A 24806-nucleotide genomic window follows, 5' to 3' on the forward strand; every position below is an offset into this window, starting at 1 on the left:
CCTGTCAGTAAAGCATGTAGCAGATGGATTCTCCAATATCTCCAGGTTCCCCAACATTCCATCTGCATATTTACCAGTCTTGAAATGCTATTGGCAGATAATACCAATACAGGCACTCCAGATCTCCCAATCACACAAGGCTATTCCAGCACAGTGGCAATCCAATGAGACGAGAGACGGAGAAGTGGCCACACATTCAATAAAGCCTGATTGGATCATTTAGATTCTGATTACCGTCAGAAATGGATGAGCCGTGGAGGACGACCGCTATATTCACTGCCTCAGTTGGACGTGGAGAGCAGACAATCTCAAGTCTTCAGTGAATCTTAGCTAACTGTGTTAGGCTAAGTTCCAAATGGCACCCTATTCCCCATGTAGTGCACTACTTTTGACTTGGGCCTGATCAAAAGTAGTGCACTACATAGGGAATGGGGTGTCATTGAGAACGCTGTGTCATTCAGAACGCTACCTTAAACTGTTAGACTGTTGGTTTGAGCATATATTGGGAGATATGAATGCCTGTTGTGTTAGCAGGATAGAGGTGTACTGGGGTTTTGTCTACATGATTGGTTTTTAGTCATAGTTCTTGAGTTCACCACAGTTTGGATGAAAAGGAACCTGGACAATATTGGTCTTTTGATGGCTGTGAACTATTTACTTATAATAACAGAAGACAAATGATAAAAATATAAATGTATTCATTCACAGAAAAGAAGGAAGTACATGAGTGAAATAGTACTTGAGGTAGAGAGGTAGAGGAGATAAGTAGAAAATAAGTAGTCTGGTCCCAGATCAGTTTGTGCTGTCTTGCCAACACCTACGGCCATTGTCACACCAAACGTGCCAAACAGATCTGGGACCAGGCTAGAAAAGAAGAGGAAAGTTAACAGAAAGACTTAATTGTAAAAAGAGAAGGGAAAAGACAGCTGAACAGGGGCACAGACACCAAACTCTGACACCAGCTGCCAATGTTGTACCTACTTTGTAGGGCTGCAGGTATGCAACGCCTTCAAATGAGGCTTCCAGGTAGCAATGGAAACCGAGTTCTCATCAGCCGCATAACTACGCCAAACACACTGCATGCAGAATACACAAAAAAAAAACAGGTGGGGGAAAAGAAAAAAGAGACAAAAGAGAGAAAAAGAGACAAAACAAGAAGAAAAAAGAAAAAGAAAGGACGAACAGAGGAATAAAAAAAACTCTGATTAGTGATAAAAAACACAACAAAGCAATCACGGGTCAAAGGTCACGCGTGAGTGACACGTTCTGTGCCTGGGCTGAGTTCGGAGGCCAGGCACGATGGGGGTACAGTACATGCCTGTGGGGCTGGGAGGGCAGGAGGCTCACGTGGTAACGCCACGTGGCGCCTAGATACGGCCTGGTAGAGGAGTCGGTGGAGTAGTAGCGCCACGCAGCCTGGTGCGGTGGGAGGATGGAGAGGAGGAGCGTTGAAGGGGAGGAGAAAGGAGGTAGAGGAGGAAGAAGAAGATAGCGGGGGAGGAGGGTAAGGAGGAGAAGAGGAGAAGAAATAGCAAGTTAAGAGGAGAAAGCAGAGAAGGTAGAGGAGGAGGAAGGCAGGAGAGGAAGCGAGGGATAGAGAGATACACAAAGGAAACCATAAGGTGAGGTCACAAACAGGAAGGAAAAGAGGAAGACGAGGGATGCAGGGAAGAGGGAAGGATAGCTAACAGCTTAAGCTTGCCTGCCACTCTTGTGGGTAGAGTGTTAGGAATTGGGGAGAATGGACAGAACCTGTCTTGGAAGCAATGGAGAACCAGGGGTTAGAGGAGGTTACCCTACGTGCTGGTTCCTGGGCATGTTTGGAGGGTTTGTGAGGGGGAAAAAATAGAGACTGGATAACAACAAAATTACTTTTCATTTCAACGTCACCATACTTCACAACAGTAAGGTAAACTATTGATTAGATCAACGAGAGACAATTAGTATTTATCTCTGGCACAAACATCTCTAATGATGTATTCATAGCCCAAGGGCAATTTGAATTGACAATACCATTAAAGTGACTATAGTACAAATAGCAGTATTGAAGTAATGAGGCTATGTCCCAAATGGCACCCTATTTCCTTCATAGTACACTGTTTTTGACGAGGGCCCATAGGGCTTGGGTGAAAAGTAGTGCACTATATAGGGAATAGGGTCCCATTTTGGACGTACCCTGTGATAGATCCAACAGTTTGTCTTTACCTGGATGAGACAAGCGGCTGGGTTCCTCCTCTTCTCAAAGTGCTTCTGTCTGTGCTGCTCCTGGACCTTCAGGGCAAAGCCTGAGCCCAGTATACCCTGGGAAGTCACAGGAGGACATGGGAATCAGGTGAGAAGATGGAAAACTGCTCTTTTGTCGGCCATTTTGGGTCAATGCCTCATTTGTGACTGTGAACAACATGTGACCATGAAGTCAGATAGGGGAGGTAGCTGTCTAGTAGAGTAACTGAAAGGATACAATCATGTAAGTAGTGTGCGCGTGTGTGTGTGCATGTATCTGCCAATTTGTGTGTGTGTGTGTGTGTGTGCGTGCGTATGTACGTCAGTGTGTGTGCGCGTATGCGTGTGTGTATCTACTCACCGCTGGCAGGGCAAAGAAAGAGATGCCCAGTAGTGCAAACCCAGCTGAGAGCATGCGCCCGGTCCAGGTCTTCGGGGTCTTGTCGCCGTAACCAATGGTTGTCAAGGTGATCTGAGAACACACAAAAACACAATTATGTCTTGAGAAAGACACCCCTATTATCCATGATAGGTCCTCAATTATACTATATGGAGCGAAGCCACCAAAAGAAATATCATAGACGTACATTTGTGAGGGCATTGAAATCCTAACAAAATGGCTGCAATTTACACTGTTTACTAGGGTCTATTCACAAGTATACGTTTTGTATGTGTGATGATAATGTATCTCTGCTTTTTGACATTTATATCACTTCATTGGCTTATTATATAGCTTTAGTTTCATCTGCCTTCTCTCTCATCTCGCTCTCTCTCTCTCACCTCTCTCTCTCTCCCACTGCTATCTAATTGACTGAAAAGCACAGAAGATAATTCCCTATTGATTTAGTGACTCTCTTCTATCTGGGTTTTCTACCCATTCTGCCGTGCTGGGCTGCCGTGCCTGACAAAGAAGGCCGTGGCCATTTTGTGTCATTATGACTTTTGGAGGCAGTATGGAAATGGTGGCTAATGTATATTACGAATAAGAAAGTTTTTAATCAAAGCTTATGTGCAACAAAACAGGAGGGACATAAAAAGAAAAGTGCCTGGCAAAGAATGAAAGGACTTTCTGCTTCTTCTCCTTTGGGTGGATGAAATAACGTGAAAATAATAATACAGAAAATGTGTCGTATTAGTGAAAATGATGAATTTTCAGAGGTAAATACTATTTGAATAAGAGCTTTATTTCCTTGTTGCCCAGAAACCAAATCAGGGACAGACCGTGCCGCTGAGAAGAAATACAGAACATTAAATTTATAGAACATCAAAAAACAATGTTAATAGTGTTTGGAAAACAGTCAGAGGAAAAAGGAACCCTTAACTGGCAAACATGGACTGTTCCAACATCATTCACCGTCCACTGTGGACTCTCCCATTACGAGGGCAGACAGGGGAGTATCTGTAACTTTACTTACCGTTCCCCACCATAAGGCATCAGCATAGGTGGCAAACTCGCTGTTGAACTTGTTCTCCACAAGGTAGACCAGAAAGGAGGAGAAGATGAGGACCAGGAAGCCAATGTACCAGGCCGTCACCAGCTCCTAAAGGGGGAGAATTTGAATTTTTTTTACGATTCCCATTAGCTGACGCCATAACGTCAGAGAAGACGTCTCCAGAGAAGGAAGAGAGGAAAGAGGAGAGAGGAGGGAGAAGAAAGGAGAGAGGAGAGAAGAGAGGAGAGAGAAGAGTGGAGAGGGGAGAGAAGAGAGGAGAGAAGAGAGGAGAGAAGAGAGGAGAGAGAAGAGTGGAGAGGGGAGAGAAGAGAGGAGAGAAGAGAGGAGAGAAGAGAGGATGGAGGAGGGAGAAGAAAGGAGAGAGGAGAGAAGAGAGGAGAGATGAGAGTGGAGAGGGGAGAGAAGAGAGGAGAGAAGAGAGGAGGGAGCAGGGAGAAGAAAGGAGAGAGGAGAGAAGAGAGGAGAGATGAGAGATGAAAGAGGAGAGGAGAGGAGAGGAGAGGAGAGGAGAGGAGAGGAGAGGAGAGGAGAGGAGAGGAGAGGAGAGGAGAAAGAAGAGCGGAGAGGAGGGAGGAGAGGAGAAGTGTGTGTGACTGTGTTTGTCTGTGACTGTGTGTGTGTGTGTCTGTCACTGTGTGTGTGTGTGTCTGTCACTGTGTGTGTGTCTGTGTCTGTGTATCTGTAACTGTGTATCTGTGACTGTGTATCTGTGACTGTGTATCTGTGACTGTGTATCTGTGACTGCGTATCTGTGACTGTGGATCTGTGACTGTGGATATTCGTCAGGCAGCCCCACCTTGCTGTGTGCGTACACCACTGATCCCAGCAGTTTCCAGGTGCCGCCGCGCCGGTCCATGCGCACCATACGCAGGATCTGCAGGAAGCGGAGGCTACGTAGGGCGGACGTGGCGAAGATGTTACCCTGGCTTCCTGCCGACACCACCGCTACGGAGGCTATCAGTACGATGATGTCTGGGAGGGAGAGGGGGGATATGGGAATTATGAGAGAGAGGGAAGAGGAAAGGGAGAGACAGAGAGAGGGGTGAGAGAAGAGAGTGTGAGAGAAAGAGCGAGAGAAAGAGAAGGAGAGAGGGAGAGAGAGAGAGAGAGAGGGGGGCGAGGAGAGTGAGAGAGAGAGAGAGAGAGAGAGAGAGGGGGGGGGAGTAAGAGAGAGAGAGAGAGACAGAAAGAAAGGGGGAGGAGGATCGGGAGAAAAAGAGAAAGTTACAGGTTGGCACACTAACATAATAATACTGGTGTAGACTGGACACTAACATAATAATACTGGTGTAGACTGGACACTAACATAATAATACTGGTGTAGACTGGACACTAACATAACAGTTTTGGTGTGGACTGGACACTAACATAATAATACTGGTGTAGACTGGACACTAACATAATAATACTGGTGTAGACTGGACACTAACATAACAATACTGGTGTAGACTGGACACTAATATAATTATACTGGTGTAGACTGGACACTAATATAATAATACTGGTGTAGACTGGACACTAACATAACAGTACTGGTGTAGACTGGACACTAATATAATAATACTGGTATAGACTGGACACTAACATAACAGTACTGGTGTGGACTGGACACTAACATAACAGTACTGGTGTTGACTGGACACTAACATAACAATACTGGTGTAGACTGGACACTAACATAACAGATTTGGTGTGGACTGGACACTAACATAACAGTACTGGTGTAGACTGGACACTAACATAACAGGTTTGGTGTAGACTGGACACTAACATAACAATACTGGTGTAGACTGGACACTAACATAACAGATTTGGTGTGGACTGGACACTAACATAACAATACTGGTGTGGACCGGACACTAACATAACAATACTGGTGTAGACTGGACACTAACATAACAGGTTTGGTGTAGACTGGACACTAACATAACAATACTGGTGTAGACTGGACACTAACATAACAGTACTGGTTTGGACTGGACAATAACATAACAGTACTGGTGTGGACTGGACACTAACATAACAGTACTGGTGTGGACTGGACACTAACATAAAAATACTGGTGTAGACTGGACACTAACATAACAGATTTGGTGTGGACTGGACACTAACATAACAGTACTGGTGTAGACTGGACACTAACATAACAGGTTTGGTGTAGACTGGACACTAACATAACAATACTGGTGTAGACTGGACACTAACATAACAGATTTGGTGTGGACTGGACACTAACATAACAATACTGGTGTGGACTGGACACTAACATAACAATACTGGTGTAGACTGGACACTAACATAACAGGTTTGGTGTAGACTGGACACTAACATAACAATACTGGTGTAGACTGGACACTAACATAACAGTACTGGTTTGGACTGGACAATAACATAACAGTTATGGTGTGAACTGGACACTAACATAATAATACTGGTGTAGACTGGACACTAACATAACAATACTGGTGTAGACTAGACACTAACATAACAATACTGGTGTGGACTGGACACTAATATAATTATACTGGTGTAGACTGGACACTAACATAATAATACTGGTGTAGACTGGACACTAATATAATAATACTGGTGTAGACTGGACACTAACATAATAATACTGGTGTAGACTGGACACTAACATAACAGTACTGGTGTGGACTGGACACTAACATAACAATACTGGTGTAGACTGGACACTAACATAACAGTACTGGTGTAGACTGGACACTAACATAATAATACTGGTGTGGACTGGACACTAACATAACAGTTTCGGTGTGGACTGGACACTAACATAATAATACTGGTGTAGACTGGACACTAACATAATAATACTGGTGTAGACTGGACACTAACATAATAATACTGGTGTAGACTGGACACTAACATAATAATACTGGTGTAGACTGGACACTAACATAATAATACTGGTGTAGACTGGAAACTAACATAATAATACTGGTGTAGACTGGACACTAACATAACAATACTGGTGTAGACTGGACACTAATATAATTATACTGGTGTAGACTGGACACTAATATAATAATACTGGTGTAGACTGGACACTAATATAATAATACTGGTGTAGACTGGACACTAACATAACAGTACTGGTGTAGACTGGACACAAATATAATAATACTGGTGTAGACTGGACACTAACATAACAGTACTGGTGTGGACTGGACACTAACATAACAGTACTGGTGTGGACTGGACACTAACATAACAATACTGGTGTAGACTGGACACTAACATAACAGATTTGGTGTGGACTGGACACTAACATAACAGTACTGGTGTAGACTGGACACTAACATAACAGGTTTGGTGTAGACTGGACACTAACATAACAGATTTGGTGTGGACTGGACACTAACATAACAATACTGGTGTGGACTGGACACTAACATAACAATACTGGTGTAGACTGGACACTAACATAACAGGTTTGGTGTAGACTGGACACTAACATAACAATACTGGTGTAGACTGGACACTAACATAACAGTACTGGTTTGGACTGGACAATAACATAACAGTTATGGTGTGAACTGGACACTAACATAATAATACTGGTGTAGACTGGACACTAACATAACAATACTGGTGTAGACTAGACACTAACATAACAATACTGGTGTGGACTGGACACTAATATAATTATACTGGTGTAGACTGGACACTAACATAATAATACTGGTGTAGACTGGACACTAATATAATAATACTGGTGTAGACTGGACACTAACATAATAATACTGGTGTAGACTGGACACTAACATAACAGTACTGGTGTGGACTGGACACTAACATAACAATACTGGTGTAGACTGGACACTAACATAACAGTACTGGTGTAGACTGGACACTAACATAATAATACTGGTGTGGACTGGACACTAACATAACAGTTTCGGTGTGGACTGGACACTAACATAACAATACTGGTGTGGACTGGACACTAACATAACAGTACTGGTGTAGACTGGACACTAACATAACAGTACTGGTGTAGACTGGACACTAACATAACAATACTGGTGTAGACTGGACACTAACATAATAATATTGGTGTAGACTGGACACTAACATAACAATAATGGTATAGACTGGACACTAACATAACAGTACTGGTTTGGACTGGACACTAACATAACAGGTTTGGTGTAGACTGGACACTAACATAACAGATTTGGTGTGGACTGGACACTAACATAACAATACTGGTGTGGACTGGACACTAACATAACAATACTGGTGTAGACTGGACACTAACATAACAGGTTTGGTGTAGACTGGACACTAACATAACAATACTGGTGTAGACTGGACACTAACATAACAGTACTGGTTTGGACTGGACAATAACATAACAGTTATGGTGTGAACTGGACACTAACATAATAATACTGGTGTAGACTGGACACTAACATAACAATACTGGTGTAGACTAGACACTAACATAACAATACTGGTGTGGACTGGACACTAATATAATTATACTGGTGTAGACTGGACACTAACATAATAATACTGGTGTAGACTGGACACTAATATAATAATACTGGTGTAGACTGGACACTAACATAATAATACTGGTGTAGACTGGACACTAACATAACAGTACTGGTGTGGACTGGACACTAACATAACAATACTGGTGTAGACTGGACACTAACATAACAGTACTGGTGTAGACTGGACACTAACATAATAATACTGGTGTGGACTGGACACTAACATAACAGTTTCGGTGTGGACTGGACACTAACATAACAATACTGGTGTGGACTGGACACTAACATAACAGTACTGGTGTAGACTGGACACTAACATAACAGTACTGGTGTAGACTGGACACTAACATAACAATACTGGTGTAGACTGGACACTAACATAATAATATTGGTGTAGACTGGACACTAACATAACAATAATGGTATAGACTGGACACTAACATAACAGTACTGGTTTGGACTGGACACTAACATAATAGTTATGGTGTGAACTGGACACTAACATAATAATACTGGTGTAGACTGGACACTAACATAACAATACTGGTGTAGACTAGACACTAACATAACAATACTGGTGTGGACTGGACACTAATATAATTATACTGGTGTAGACTGGACACTAACATAATAATACTGGTGTAGACTGGACACTAATATAATAATACTGGTGTAGACTGGACACTAACATAATAATACTGGTGTAGACTGGACACTAACATAACAGTACTGGTGTAGACTGGACACTAACATAACAATACTGGTGTGGACTGGGCACTAATATAATTATACTGGTGTAGACTGGACACTAACATAACAGTACTGGTGTACACTGGACACTAATATAATAATACTGGTATAGACTGGACACTAACATAACAATACTTGTGTAGACTGGACACTAACATAATAATACTGGTGTGGACTGGACACTAACATAACAGTTTCGGTGTGGACTGGACACTAACATAATAATACTGGTGTAGACTGGACACTAACATAATAATACTGGTGTAGACTGGACACTAACATAATAATACTGGTGTAGACTGGACACTAACATAATAATACTGGTGTAGACTGGACACTAATATAATAATACTGGTGTAGACTGGACACTAACATAATAATACTGGTGTAGACTGGACACTAACATAACAATACTGGTGTAGACTGGACACTAATATAATTATACTGGTGTAGACTGGACACTAATATAATAATACTGGTGTAGACTGGACACTAATATAATAATACTGGTGTAGACTGGACACTAACATAACAGTACTGGTGTAGACTGGACACAAATATAATAATACTGGTGTAGACTGGACACTAACATAACAGTACTGGTGTGGACTGGACACTAACATAACAGTACTGGTGTGGACTGGACACTAACATAACAATACTGGTGTAGACTGGACACTAACATAACAGATTTGGTGTGGACTGGACAATAACATAACAGTACTGGTGTAGACTGGACACTAACATAACAGGTTTGGTGTAGACTTGACACTAACATAACAATACTGGTGTAGACTGGACACTAACATAACAGATTTGGTGTGGACTGGACACTAACATAACAATACTGGTGTGGACTGGACACTAACATAACAATACTGGTGTAGACTGGACACTAACATAACAGGTTTGGTGTAGACTGGACACTAACATAACAATACTGGTGTAGACTGGACACTAACATAACAATACTGGTGTGGACTGGACACTAATATAATTATACTGGTGTAGACTGGACACTAATATAATTATACTGGTGTAGACTGGACACTAACATAATAATACTGGTGTAGACTGGACACTAATATAATAATACTGGTGTAGACTGGACACTAACATAATAATACTGGTGTAGACTGGACACTAACATAACAGTACTGGTGTGGACTGGACACTAACATAACAATACTGGTGTAGACTGGACACTAACATAACAGTACTGGTGTAGACTGGACACTAACATAATAATACTGGTGTGGACTGGACACTAACATAACAGTTTCGGTGTGGACTGGACACTAACATAACAATACTGGTGTGGACTGGACACTAACATAACAGTACTGGTGTAGACTGGACACTAACATAACAGTACTGGTGTAGACTGGACACTAACATAACAATACTGGTGTAGACTGGACACTAACATAATAATATTGGTGTAGACTGGACACTAACATAACAATAATGGTATAGACTGGACACTAACATAACAGTACTGGTTTGGACTGGACACTAACATAATAGTTATGGTGTGAACTGGACACTAACATAATAATACTGGTGTAGACTGGACACTAACATAACAATACTGGTGTAGACTAGACACTAACATAACAATACTGGTGTGGACTGGACACTAATATAATTATACTGGTGTAGACTGGACACTAACATAATAATACTGGTGTAGACTGGACACTAATATAATAATACTGGTGTAGACTGGACACTAACATAATAATACTGGTGTAGACTGGACACTAACATAACAGTACTGGTGTAGACTGGACACTAACATAACAATACTGGTGTGGACTGGGCACTAATATAATTATACTGGTGTAGACTGGACACTAACATAACAGTACTGGTGTACACTGGACACTAATATAATAATACTGGTATAGACTGGACACTAACATAACAATACTTGTGTAGACTGGACACTAACATAATAATACTGGTATAGACTGGACACTAACATAACAGTACTGGTTTGGACTGGACACTAACATAACAGTACTGGTGTGGACTGGACGCTAACATAACAGATTTGGTGTGGACTGGACACTAACATAACAATACTGGTGTAGACTGGACACTAACATAACAATACTGGTGTAGACTGGACACTAACATAATAATACTGGTATAGACTGGACACTAACATAACAGTACTGGTTTGGACTGGACACTAACATAACAGTACTGGTGTGGACTGGACGCTAACATAACAGATTTGGTGTGGACTGGACACTAACATAACAATACTGGTGTGGACTGGACACTAACATAACAGCACTGGTGTAGACTGGACACTAACATAATAATACTGGTGTGGACTGGACACTAACATAACAGTACTGGTGTGGACTGGACACTAACATAACAATACTGGTGTAGACTGGACACTAACATAACAGTTCTGGTGTAGACTGGACACTAACATAACAATACTGGTGTGGACTGGACACTAACATAACAATACTGGTGTGGACTGGACACTAACATTACAGTACTGGTGTGGACTGGACACTAACATAACAGTACTGGTGTGGACTGGACAATAACATAACAGTACTGGTGTGGACTGGACAAAACATAACAGTACTGGTATGGACTGGACACTAACATAACAGTTTTGGTGTGGACTGGACACTAATATAATAATACTGGTGTAGACTGGACACTAACATAACAGCACTGGTGTAGACTGGACACTAACATAACAGGACTGGTGTAGACTGGACACTACCTTAACAGTACTGGTGTAGACTGGACACTACCTTAACAGTACTGGTGTAGACTGGACACTACCTTAACAGTACTGGTGTAGACTGGACACTAATATAATAATACTGGTGTAGACTGGACACTAACATAACAGCACTGGTGTAGACTGGACACTAACATAACAGGACTGGTGTAGACTGGACACTAACATTACAGTACTGGTGTTGACTGGACACTAACATAACAGTACTGGTGTGGACTGGACACTAACATAACAGTACTGGTGTGGACTGGACACTAACATAACAGTTTTGGTGTGGACTGGACACTAATATAATAATACTGGTGTAGACTGGACACTAACATAACAGTACTGGTGTAGACTGGACACTACCTTAACAGTACTGGTGTAGACTGGACACTAATATAATAATATTGGTGTAGACTGGACACTAACATAACAGCACTGGTGTAGACCGGACACTAACATAACAGTACTGGTGTGGACTGGACACTAAAATAACAGTACTGATGTGGACTGGACACTAAGATAACAGTACTGGTGTAGACTGGACACTAAGATAACAGTACTGGTGTGGACTGGACACTAACATAACAGTACTGTTGTGGACTGGACACTAACATAACAGTACTGGTGTGGACTGGACACTAACATAACAGTACTGGTGTTGACTGGACACTAACATAACAGTACTGGTGTACACTGGACACTAACATAACAGTAGTGGTGTAGACTGGACACCAACATAACAGTACTGGTGTAGACTGGACACTAACATAACAGTTTTGGTGTGGACTGGACACTAACATAACAGTACTGGTGTGGATTGGACACTAACATAACAGTACTGGTTTGGAGTGGACACTAACATAACAGTACTGGTGTAGACTGGACACTAACATAACAGTTCTGGTGTGGACTGGACAATAACATAACAGTACTGGTGTGGACTGGACACTAACATAACAGTACTGGTGTAGACTGGACACTAACATAACAGTTTTGGTGTGGACTGGACACTAACATAACAGATTTGGTGTGGACTGGACACTAACATAACAATACTGGTGTAGACTGGACACTAAGATAACAATACTGGTGTAGACTGGACACTAACATAATAATACTGGTGTAGACTGGACACTAAGATAACAATACTGGTGTAGACTGGACACTAACATAATAATACTGGTGTAGACTGGACACTAACATAATAATACTGGTGTAGACTGGACACTAACATAACAATACTTGTGTAGACTGGACACTAACATAACAATACTGGTGTAGACTGGACACTAATATAATTATACTGGTGTAGACTGGACACTAACATAACAGTACTGGTGTAGACTGGACACTAACATAACAGTACTGGTGTGGACTGGACACTAACATAATAATACTGGTGAAGACTAGACACTAACATAACAATACTGGTGTAGACTGGACACTAACATAACAATACTGGTGTAGACTGGACACTAACATAATAATACTGGTGTAGACTGGACACTAACATAACAATACTGGTGTAGACTGGACACTAACATAACAGTACTGGTGTCGACTGGACACTAACATAACAGTACTGGTGTGGACTGGACACTAACATAACAGTTATGGTGTGACCTGGACACTAACATAATAATACTGGTGTAGACTGGACACTAACATAACAGTACTGGTGTGGACTGGACACTAACATAACAATACTGGTGTAGACTGGACACTAACATAACAGTACTGGTGTAGACTGGACACTAACATAATAATACTGGTGTGGACTGGACACTAACATAACAGTTTCGGTGTGGACTGGACACTAACATAACAATACTGGTGTGGACTGGACACTAACATAACAGTACTGGTGTAGACTGGACACTAACATAACAGTACTGGTGTAGACTGGACTATAACATAACAATACTGGTGTAGACTGGACACTAACATAATAATATTGGTGTAGACTGGACACTAACATAACAATAATGGTATAGACTGGACACTAACATAACAGTACTGGTTTGGACTGGACACTAACATAATAGTTATGGTGTGAACTGGACACTAACATAATAATACTGGTGTAGACTGGAAACTAACATAACAATACTGGTGTAGACTAGACACTAACATAACAATACTGGTGTGGACTGGACACTAATATAATTATACTGGTGTAGACTGGACACTAACATAATAATACTGGTGTAGACTGGACACTAATATAATAATACAGGTGTAGACTGGACACTAACATAATAATACTGGTGTAGACTGGACACTAACATAACAGTACTGGTGTAGACTGGACACTAACATAACAATACTGGTGTGGACTGGGCACTAATATAATTATACTGGTGTAGACTGGACACTAACATAACAGTACTGGTGTACACTGGACACTAATATAATAATACTGGTATAGACTGGACACTAACATAACAATACTGGTGTAGACTGGACACTAACATAATAATACTGGTATAGACTGGACACTAACATAACAGTACTGGTTTGGACTGGACACTAACATAACAGTACTGGTGTGGACTGGACGCTAACATAACAGATTTGGTGTGGACTGGACACTAACATAACAATACTGGTGTAGACTGGACACTAACATAACAATACTGGTGTAGACTGGACACTAACATAATAATACTGGTATAGACTGGACACTAACATAACAGTACTGGTTTGGACTGGACACTAACATAACAGTACTGGTGTGGACTGGACGCTAACATAACAGATTTGGTGTGGACTGGACACTAACATAACAATACTGGTGTGGACTGGACACTAACATAACAGCACTGGTGTAGACTGGACACTAACATAATAATACTGGTGTGGACTGGACAATAACATAACAGTACTGGTGTGGACTGGACACTAACATAACAATACTGGTGTAGACTGGACACTAACATAACAGTTCTGGTGTAGACTGGACACTAACATAACAATACTGGTGTGGACTGGACACTAACATAACAATACTGGTGTGGACTGGACACTAACATTACAGTACTGGTGTGGACTGGACACTAACATAACAGTACTGGTGTGGACTGGACAATAACATAACAGTACTGGTGTGGACTGGACAATAACATAACAGTACTGGTATGGACTGGACACTAACATAACAGTTTTGGCGTGGACTGGACACTAATATAATAATACTGGTGTAGACTGGACACTAACATAACAGCACTAGTGTAGACTGGACACTAACATAACAGGACTGGTGTAGACTGGACACTACCTTAACAGTACTGGTGTAGACTGGACACTACCTTAACAGTACTGGTGTAGACTGGACACTACCTTAACAGTACTGGTGTAGACTGGACACTAATATAATAATACTGGTGTAGACTGGACACTAACATAACAGCACTAGTGTAGACTGGACACTAACATAACAGCACTGGTGTACACTGGACACTAACATAACAGGACTGGTGTAGACTGGACACTAACATTACAGTACTGGTGTTGACTGGACACTAACATAACAGTACTGGTGTGGACTGGACACTAACATAACAGTACTGGTGTGGACTGGACACTAACATAACAGTTTTGGTGTGGACTGGACACTAATATAATAATACTGGTGTAGACTGGACACTAACATAACAGTACTGGTGTAGACTGGACACTACCTTAACAGTACTGGTGTAGACTGGACACTAATATAATAATATTGGTGTAGACTGGACACTAACATAACAGCACTGGTGTAGACCGGACACTAACATAACAGTACTGGTGTGGACTGGACACTAAAATAACAGTACTGATGTGGACTGGACACTAAGATAACAGTACTGGTGTAGACTGGACACTAAGATAACAGTACTGGTGTGGACTGGACACTAACATAACAGTACTGTTGTGGACTGGACACTAACATAACAGTACTGGTGTGGACTGGACACTAACATAACAGTACTGGTGTTGACTGGACACTAACATAACAGTACTGGTGTACACTGGACACTAACATAACAGTAGTGGTGTAGACTTGACACCAACATAACAGTACTGGTGTAGACTGGACACTAACATAACAGTTTTTGTGTGGACTGGACACTAACATAACAGTACTGGTGTGGATTGGACACTAACATAACAGTACTGGTTTGGAGTGGACACTAACATAACAGTACTGGTGTAGACTGGACACTAACATAACAGTTCTGGTGTGGACTGGACAATAACATAACAGTACTGGTGTAGACTGGACACTAACATAACAGTTTTGGTGTGGACTGGACACTAACATAACAGATTTGGTGTGGACTGGACACTAACATAACAATACTGGTGTAGACTGGACACTAAGATAACAATACTGGTGTAGACTGGACACTAACATAATAATACTGGTGTAGACTGGACACTAAGATAACAATACTGGTGTAGACTGGACACTAACATAATAATACTGGTGTAGACTGGACACTAACATAATAATACTGGTGTAGACTGGACACTAACATAACAATACTTGTGTAGACTGGACACTAACATAATAATACTGGTGTAGACTGGACACTAATATAATTATACTGGTGTAGACTGGACACTAACATAACAGTACTGGTGTAGACTGGACACTAACATAACAGTACTGGTGTGGACTGGACACTAACATAATAATACTGGTGTAGACTAGACACTAACATAACAATACTGGTGTAGACTGGACACTAACATAACAATACTGGTGTAGACTGGACACTAACATAATAATACTGGTGTAGACTGGACACTAACATAACAATACTGGTGTAGACTGGACACTAACATAACAATACTGGTGTAGACTGGACACTAACATAACAGTGCTGGTGTGGACTGGACACTAATATAACAGTACTGGTGTGGACTGGACACTAACATAACAGTACTGGTGTAGACTGGACACTAACATAACAGTTTTGGTGTGGACTGGACACTAACATAACAGATTTGGTGTGGACTGGACACTAACATAACAATACTGGTGTAGACTGGACACTAAGATAACAATACTGGTGTAGACTGGACACTAACATAATAATACTGGTGTAGACTGGACACTAAGATAACAATACTGGTGTAGACTGGACACTAACATAATAATACTGGTGTAGACTGGACACTAACATAATAATACTGGTGTAGACTGGACACTAACATAACAATACTTGTGTAGACTGGACACTAACATAACAATACTGGTGTAGACTGGACACTAATATAATTATACTGGTGTAGACTGGACACTAACATAACAGTACTGGTGTAGACTGGACACTAACATAACAGTACTGGTGTGGACTGGACACTAACATAATAATACTGGTGTAGACTGGACACTAACATAATAATACTGGTGTAGACTAGACACTAACATAACAATACTGGTGTAGACTGGACACTAACATAACAATACTGGTGTAGACTGGACACTAACATAATAATACTGGTGTAGACTGGACACTAACATAACAATACTGGTGTAGACTGGACACTAACATAACAGTACTGGTGTGGACTGGACACTAACATAACAGTACTGGTGTTGACTGGACACTAACATAACAGTACTGGTGTACACTGGCCACTAACATAACAGTAGTGGTGTAGACTTGACACCAACATAACAGTACTGGTGTAGACTGGACACTAACATAACAGTTTTTGTGTGGACTGGACACTAACATAACAGTACTGGTGTGGATTGGACACTAACATAACAGTACTGGTTTGGAGTGGACACTAACATAACAGTACTGGTGTAGACTGGACACTAACATAACAGTTCTGGTGTGGACTGGACAATAACATAACAGTACTGGTGTAGACTGGACACTAACATAACAGTTTTGGTGTGGACTGGACACTAACATAACAGATTTGGTGTGGACTGGACACTAACATAACAATACTGGTGTAGACTGGACACTAAGATAACAATACTGGTGTAGACTGGACACTAACATAATAATACTGGTGTAGACTGGACACTAAGATAACAATACTGGTGTAGACTGGACACTAACATAAAAATACTGGTGTAGACTGGACACTAACATAATAATACTGGTGTAGACTGGACACTAACATAACAATACTTGTGTAGACTGGACACTAACATAATAATACTGGTGTAGACTGGACACTAATATAATTATACTGGTGTAGACTGGACACTAACATAACAGTACTGGTGTAGACTGGACACTAACATAACAGTACTGGTGTGGACTGGACACTAACATAATAATACTGGTGTAGACTAGACACTAACATAACAATACTGGTGTAGACTGGACACTAACATAACAATACTGGTGTAGACTGGACACTAACATAATAATACTGGTGTAGACTGGACACTAACATAACAATACTGGTGTAGACTGGACACTAACATAACAATACTGGTGTAGACTGGACACTAACATAACAGTGCTGGTGTGGACTGGACACTAATATAACAGTACTGGTGTGGACTGGACACTAACATAACAGTACTGGTGTAGACTGGACACTAACATAACAGTTTTGGTGTGGACTGGACACTAACATAACAGATTTGGTGTGGACTGGACACTAACATAACAATACTGGTGTAGACTGGACACTAAGATAACAATACTGGTGTAGACTGGACACTAACATAATAATACTGGTGTAGACTGGACACTAAGATAACAATACTGGTGTAGACTGGACACTAACATAATAATACTGGTGTAGACTGGACACTAACATAATAATACTGGTGTAGACTGGACACTAACATAACAATACTTGTGTAGACTGGACACTAACATAACAATACTGGTGTAGACTGGACACTAATATAATTATACTGGTGTAGACTGGACACTAACATAACAGTACTGGTGTAGACTGGACACTAACATAACAGTACTGGTGTGGACTGGACACTAACATAATAATACTGGTGTAGACTGGACACTAACATAATAATACTGGTGTAGACTAGACACTAACATAACAATACTGGTGTAGACTGGACACTAACATAACAATACTGGTGTAGACTGGACACTAACATAATAATACTGGTGTAGACTGGACACTAACATAACAATACTGGTGTAGACTGGACACTAACATAACAGTACTGGTGTCGACTGGACACTAACATAACAATACTGGTGTAGACTGGACACTAACATAACAGTACTGGTGTGGACTGGACACTAACATAACAGTTCTGGTGTAGACTGGACACTAACATAACAATACTGGTGTAGACTGGACACTAACATAACAATACTGGTGTAGACTGGACACTAACATAACAGTGCTGGTGTGGACTGGACACTAACATAACAGTACTGGTGTGGACTGGACACTAACATAACAGTACTGGTGTAGACTGGACACTAACATAACAGTACTGGTGTGGACTGGACACTAACATAATAATACTGGTGTAGACTAGACACTAACATAACAATACTGGTGTAGACTGGACACTAACATAACAATACTGGTGTAGACTGGACACTAACATAATAATACTGGTGTAGACTGGACACTAACATAACAGTACTGGTGTCGACTGGACACTAACATAATAATACTGGTGTAGACTAGACACTAACATAACAATACTGGTGTAGACTGGACACTAACATAACAATACTGGTGTAGACTGGACACTAACATAATAATACTGGTGTAGACTGGACACTAACATAACAGTACTGGTGTCGACTGGACACTAACATAACAGTACTGGTGTGGACTGGACACTAACATAACAGTTCTGGTGTAGACTGGACACTAACATAACAATACTGGTGTAGACTGGACACTAACATAACAGTACTGGTGTGGACTGGACACTAACATAACAGTTCTGGTGTAGACTGGACACTAACATAACAATACTGGTGTAGACTGGACACTAACATAACAATACTGGTGTAGACTGGACACTAACATAACAGTGCTGGTGTGGACTGGACACTAACATAACAGTACTGGTGTGGACTGGACACTAACATAACAGTACTGGTGTAGACTGGACACTAACATAACAGTTTTGGTGTGGACTGGACACTAACATAACAGATTTGGTGTGGACTGGACACTAACATAACAATACTGGTGTAGACTGGACACTAAGATAACAATACTGGTGTAGACTGGACACTAACATAATAATACTGGTGTAGACTGGACACTAAGATAACAATACTGGTGTAGACTGGACACTAACATAATAATACTGGTGTAGACTGGACACTAACATAATAATACTGGTGTAGACTGGACACTAACATAACAATACTTGTGTAGACTGGACACTAACATAACAATACTGGTGTAGACTGGACACTAATATAATTATACTGGTGTAGACTGGACACTAACATAACAGTACTGGTGTAGACTGGACACTAACATAACAGTACTGGTGTGGACTGGACACTAACATAATAATACTGGTGTAGACTGGACACTAACATAATAATACTGTTGTAGACTAGACACTAACATAACAATACTGGTGTAGACTGGACACTAACATAACAATACTGGTGTAGACTGGACACTAACATAATAATACTGGTGTAGACTGGACACTAACATAACAATACTGGTGTAGACTGGACACTAACATAACAGTACTGGTGTCGACTGGACACTAACATAACAATACTGGTGTAGACTGGACACTAACATAACAGTACTGGTGTGGACTGGACACTAACATAACAGTTCTGGTGTAGCCTGGACACTAACATAACAATACTGGTGTAGACTGGACACTAACATAACAATACTGGTGTAGACTGGACACTAACATAATAATACTGGTGTAGACTGGACACTAAGATAACAATACTGGTGTAGACTGGACACTAACATAATAATACTGGTGTAGACTGGACACTAACATAATAATACTGGTGTAGACTGGACACTAACATAACAATACTTGTGTAGACTGGACACTAACATAACAATACTGGTGTAGACTGGACACTAATATAATTATACTGGTGTAGACTGGACACTAACATAACAGTACTGGTGTAGACTGGACACTAACATAACAGTACTGGTGTGGACTGGACACTAACATAATAATACTGGTGTAGACTGGACACTAACATAATAATACTGGTGTAGACTAGACACTAACATAACAATACTGGTGTAGACTGGACACTAACATAACAATACTGGTGTAGACTGGACACTAACATAATAATACTGGTGTAGACTGGACACTAACATAACAATACTGGTGTAGACTGGACACTAACATAACAGTACTGGTGTCGACTGGACACTAACATAACAATACTGGTGTAGACTGGACACTAACATAACAGTACTGGTGTGGACTGGACACTAACATAACAGTTCTGGTGTAGACTGGACACTAACATAACAATACTGGTGTAGACTGGACACTAACATAACAATACTGGTGTAGACTGGACACTAACATAACAGTGCTGGTGTGGACTGGACACTAACATAACAGTACTGGTGTGGACTGGACACTAACATAACAGTACTGGTGTAGACTGGACACTAACATAACAGTACTGGTGTGGACTGGACACTAACATAATAATACTGGTGTAGACTAGACACTAACATAACAATACTGGTGTAGACTGGACACTAACATAACAATACTGGTGTAGACTGGACACTAACATAATAATACTGGTGTAGACTGGACACTAACATAACAGTACTGGTGTCGACTGGACACTAACATAATAATACTGGTGTAGACTAGACACTAACATAACAATACTGGTGTAGACTGGACACTAACATAACAATACTGGTGTAGACTGGACACTAACATAATAATACTGGTGTAGACTGGACACTAACATAACAGTACTGGTGTCGACTGGACACTAACATAACAGTACTGGTGTGGACTGGACACTAACATAACAGTTCTGGTGTAGACTGGACACTAACATAACAATACTGGTGTAGACTGGACACTAACATAACAGTACTGGTGTGGACTGGACACTAACATAACAGTTCTGGTGTAGACTGGACACTAACATAACAATACTGGTGTAGACTGGACACTAACATAACAATACTGGTGTAGACTGGACACTAACATAACAGTGCTGGTGTGGACTGGACACTAACATAACAGTACTGGTGTGGACTGGACACTAACATAACAGTACTGGTGTAGACTGGACACTAACATAACAGTTTTGGTGTGGACTGGACACTAACATAACAGATTTGGTGTGGACTGGACACTAACATAACAATACTGGTGTAGACTGGACACTAACATAACAGTACTGGTGTCGACTGGACACTAACATAACAATACTGGTGTAGACTGGACACTAACATAACAGTACTGGTGTGGACTGGACACTAACATAACAGTTCTGGTGTAGACTGGACACTAACATAACAATACTGGTGTAGACTGGACACTAACATAACAATACTGGTGTAGACTGGACACTAACATAACAGTGCTGGTGTGGACTGGACACTAACATAACAGTACTGGTGTGGACTGGACACTAACATAACAGTACTGGTGTAGACTGGACACTAACATAACAGTACTGGTGTGGACTGGACACTAACATAATAATACTGGTGTAGACTAGACACTAACATAACAATACTGGTGTAGACTGGACACTAACATAACAATACTGGTGTAGACTGGACACTAACATAATAATACTGGTGTAGACTGGACACTAACATAACAGTACTGGTGTCGACTGGACACTAACATAATAATACTGGTGTAGACTAGACACTAACATAACAATACTGGTGTAGACTGGACACTAACATAACAATACTGGTGTAGACTGGACACTAACATAATAATACTGGTGTAGACTGGACACTAACATAACAGTACTGGTGTCGACTGGACACTAACATAACAGTACTGGTGTGGACTGGACACTAACATAACAGTTCTGGTGTAGACTGGACACTAACATAACAATACTGGTGTAGACTGGACACTAACATAACAGTACTGGTGTGGACTGGACACTAACATAACAGTTCTGGTGTAGACTGGACACTAACATAACAATACTGGTGTAGACTGGACACTAACATAACAATACTGGTGTAGACTGGACACTAACATAACAGTGCTGGTGTGGACTGGACACTAACATAACAGTACTGGTGTGGACTGGACACTAACATAACAGTACTGGTGTAGACTGGACACTAACATAACAGTTTTGGTGTGGACTGGACACTAACATAACAGATTTGGTGTGGACTGGACACTAACATAACAATACTGGTGTAGACTGGACACTAAGATAACAATACTGGTGTAGACTGGACACTAACATAATAATACTGGTGTAGACTGGACACTAAGATAACAATACTGGTGTAGACTGGACACTAACATAATAATACTGGTGTAGACTGGACACTAACATAATAATACTGGTGTAGACTGGACACTAACATAACAATACTTGTGTAGACTGGACACTAACATAACAATACTGGTGTAGACTGGACACTAATATAATTATACTGGTGTAGACTGGACACTAACATAACAGTACTGGTGTAGACTGGACACTAACATAACAGTACTGGTGTGGACTGGACACTAACATAATAATACTGGTGTAGACTGGACACTAACATAATAATACTGGTGTAGACTAGACACTAACATAACAATACTGGTGTAGACTGGACACTAACATAACAATACTGGTGTAGACTAGACACTAACATAACAGTACTGGTGTAGACTGGACACTAACATAACAGTACTGGTGTAGACTGGACACTAACATAACAGTACTGGTGTGGACTGGACACTAACATAACAGTACTGGTGTAGACTGGACACTAACATAACAATACTGGTGTAGACTAGACACTAACATAACAGTACTGGTGTAGACTGGACACTAACATAACAGTACTGGTGTAGACTGGACACTAACATAACAGTACTGGTGTGGACTGGACACTAACATAACAGTACTGGTGTAGACTGGACACTAACATAACAATACTGGTGTAGACTAGACACTAACATAACAGTACTGGTGTAGACTGGACACTAACATAACAGTACTGGTGTAGACTGGACACTAACATAACAGTACTGGTGTGGACTGGACACTAACATAACAGTACTGGTGTAGACTGGACACTAACATAACAGTACTGGTGTGGACTGGACACTAACATAACAGTGAAACTAGGTGAAATGGATAAAGGCAAGAGTCATTCAAACTTGACCAAATCTTGACCATTAATATCGGTCAAATTGACTCGTCAACCCTTGAGGGGGCAAATTCTATAGAGGGGGAATAACATTTGCCGTTGTAAACAAATCATTATGTTGTAATTACCCCTTACTGTGACAGATTATCACAACAACAGCAACATATCATCCACATGAGTGAATGAATGATACAGTCTCCCTCTGTGTGTGTGTGTGTGTGTGTGTGTGTGTGTGTGTGTGTGCTGGCATTCTGCTAAAGGCGTCAACAACACAATAACTCACACAGCTATATATGCGCTTCTGCATCGATCGAGATCCACAATCCATCCCCAACACAGAATGGTGCGGACATCATAGCAAGGCATGTAATCTAACACCTGTGCTCTATGTACAGTGTACACCATGCACCACTGACGAATGAAAAGAAATTGAGATATCAAGTATGTTTGGAAACATGTACTGGAAACACTGTGTACGTCTATTGGTTTAAAGGAGGACAGTTTACAGCAGCATAGTTCAACTGCTGTGTACGGGGAATTTGACTGGATTGATACTCATCTTCAATCCCAGGTCGTTAGTGGCAAACACACAGGAGCGGGTTCTCACAAGGACGCACACACACACATTTACACGTGCACACATGAACAGGCATTTCACTGTATTTGTGACAATAAAAACTTGAAACACACACACACACACACACACTCACAAAGGGAGGACAGGGACAGTTCAGACAGACCACAAAGACAGGAAGTCTGAGTCTGTGTCCCAAATTGCACCCT

At 41.0% G+C, this 24806-nt stretch overlaps 1 protein-coding gene across 1 annotated transcript in view; it reads right to left on the minus strand.

The window, feature by feature from the left end:
• The window catches only part of LOC129839860 (potassium voltage-gated channel subfamily KQT member 5-like), a 64079-nt gene that overhangs the window by 17385 nt on the left and 21888 nt on the right, over positions 1-24806 (minus strand). Inside the window, exons 2-6 of the mRNA XM_055907553.1 lie at positions 4474-4649; positions 3639-3764; positions 2585-2695; positions 2206-2301; positions 982-1076 (exon numbers count right to left, since the gene is read on the minus strand). Of these exons, the coding sequence (XP_055763528.1) occupies positions 982-1076; positions 2206-2301; positions 2585-2695; positions 3639-3764; positions 4474-4649 (604 nt within the window). The remainder of the gene's footprint in view (positions 1-981; positions 1077-2205; positions 2302-2584; positions 2696-3638; positions 3765-4473; positions 4650-24806) is intronic.

The sequence above is a fragment of the Salvelinus fontinalis genome, chromosome 40 (genome assembly GCF_029448725.1).
Source record: "Salvelinus fontinalis isolate EN_2023a chromosome 40, ASM2944872v1, whole genome shotgun sequence".
Classification (NCBI taxonomy): domain Eukaryota; kingdom Metazoa; phylum Chordata; class Actinopteri; order Salmoniformes; family Salmonidae; genus Salvelinus; species Salvelinus fontinalis.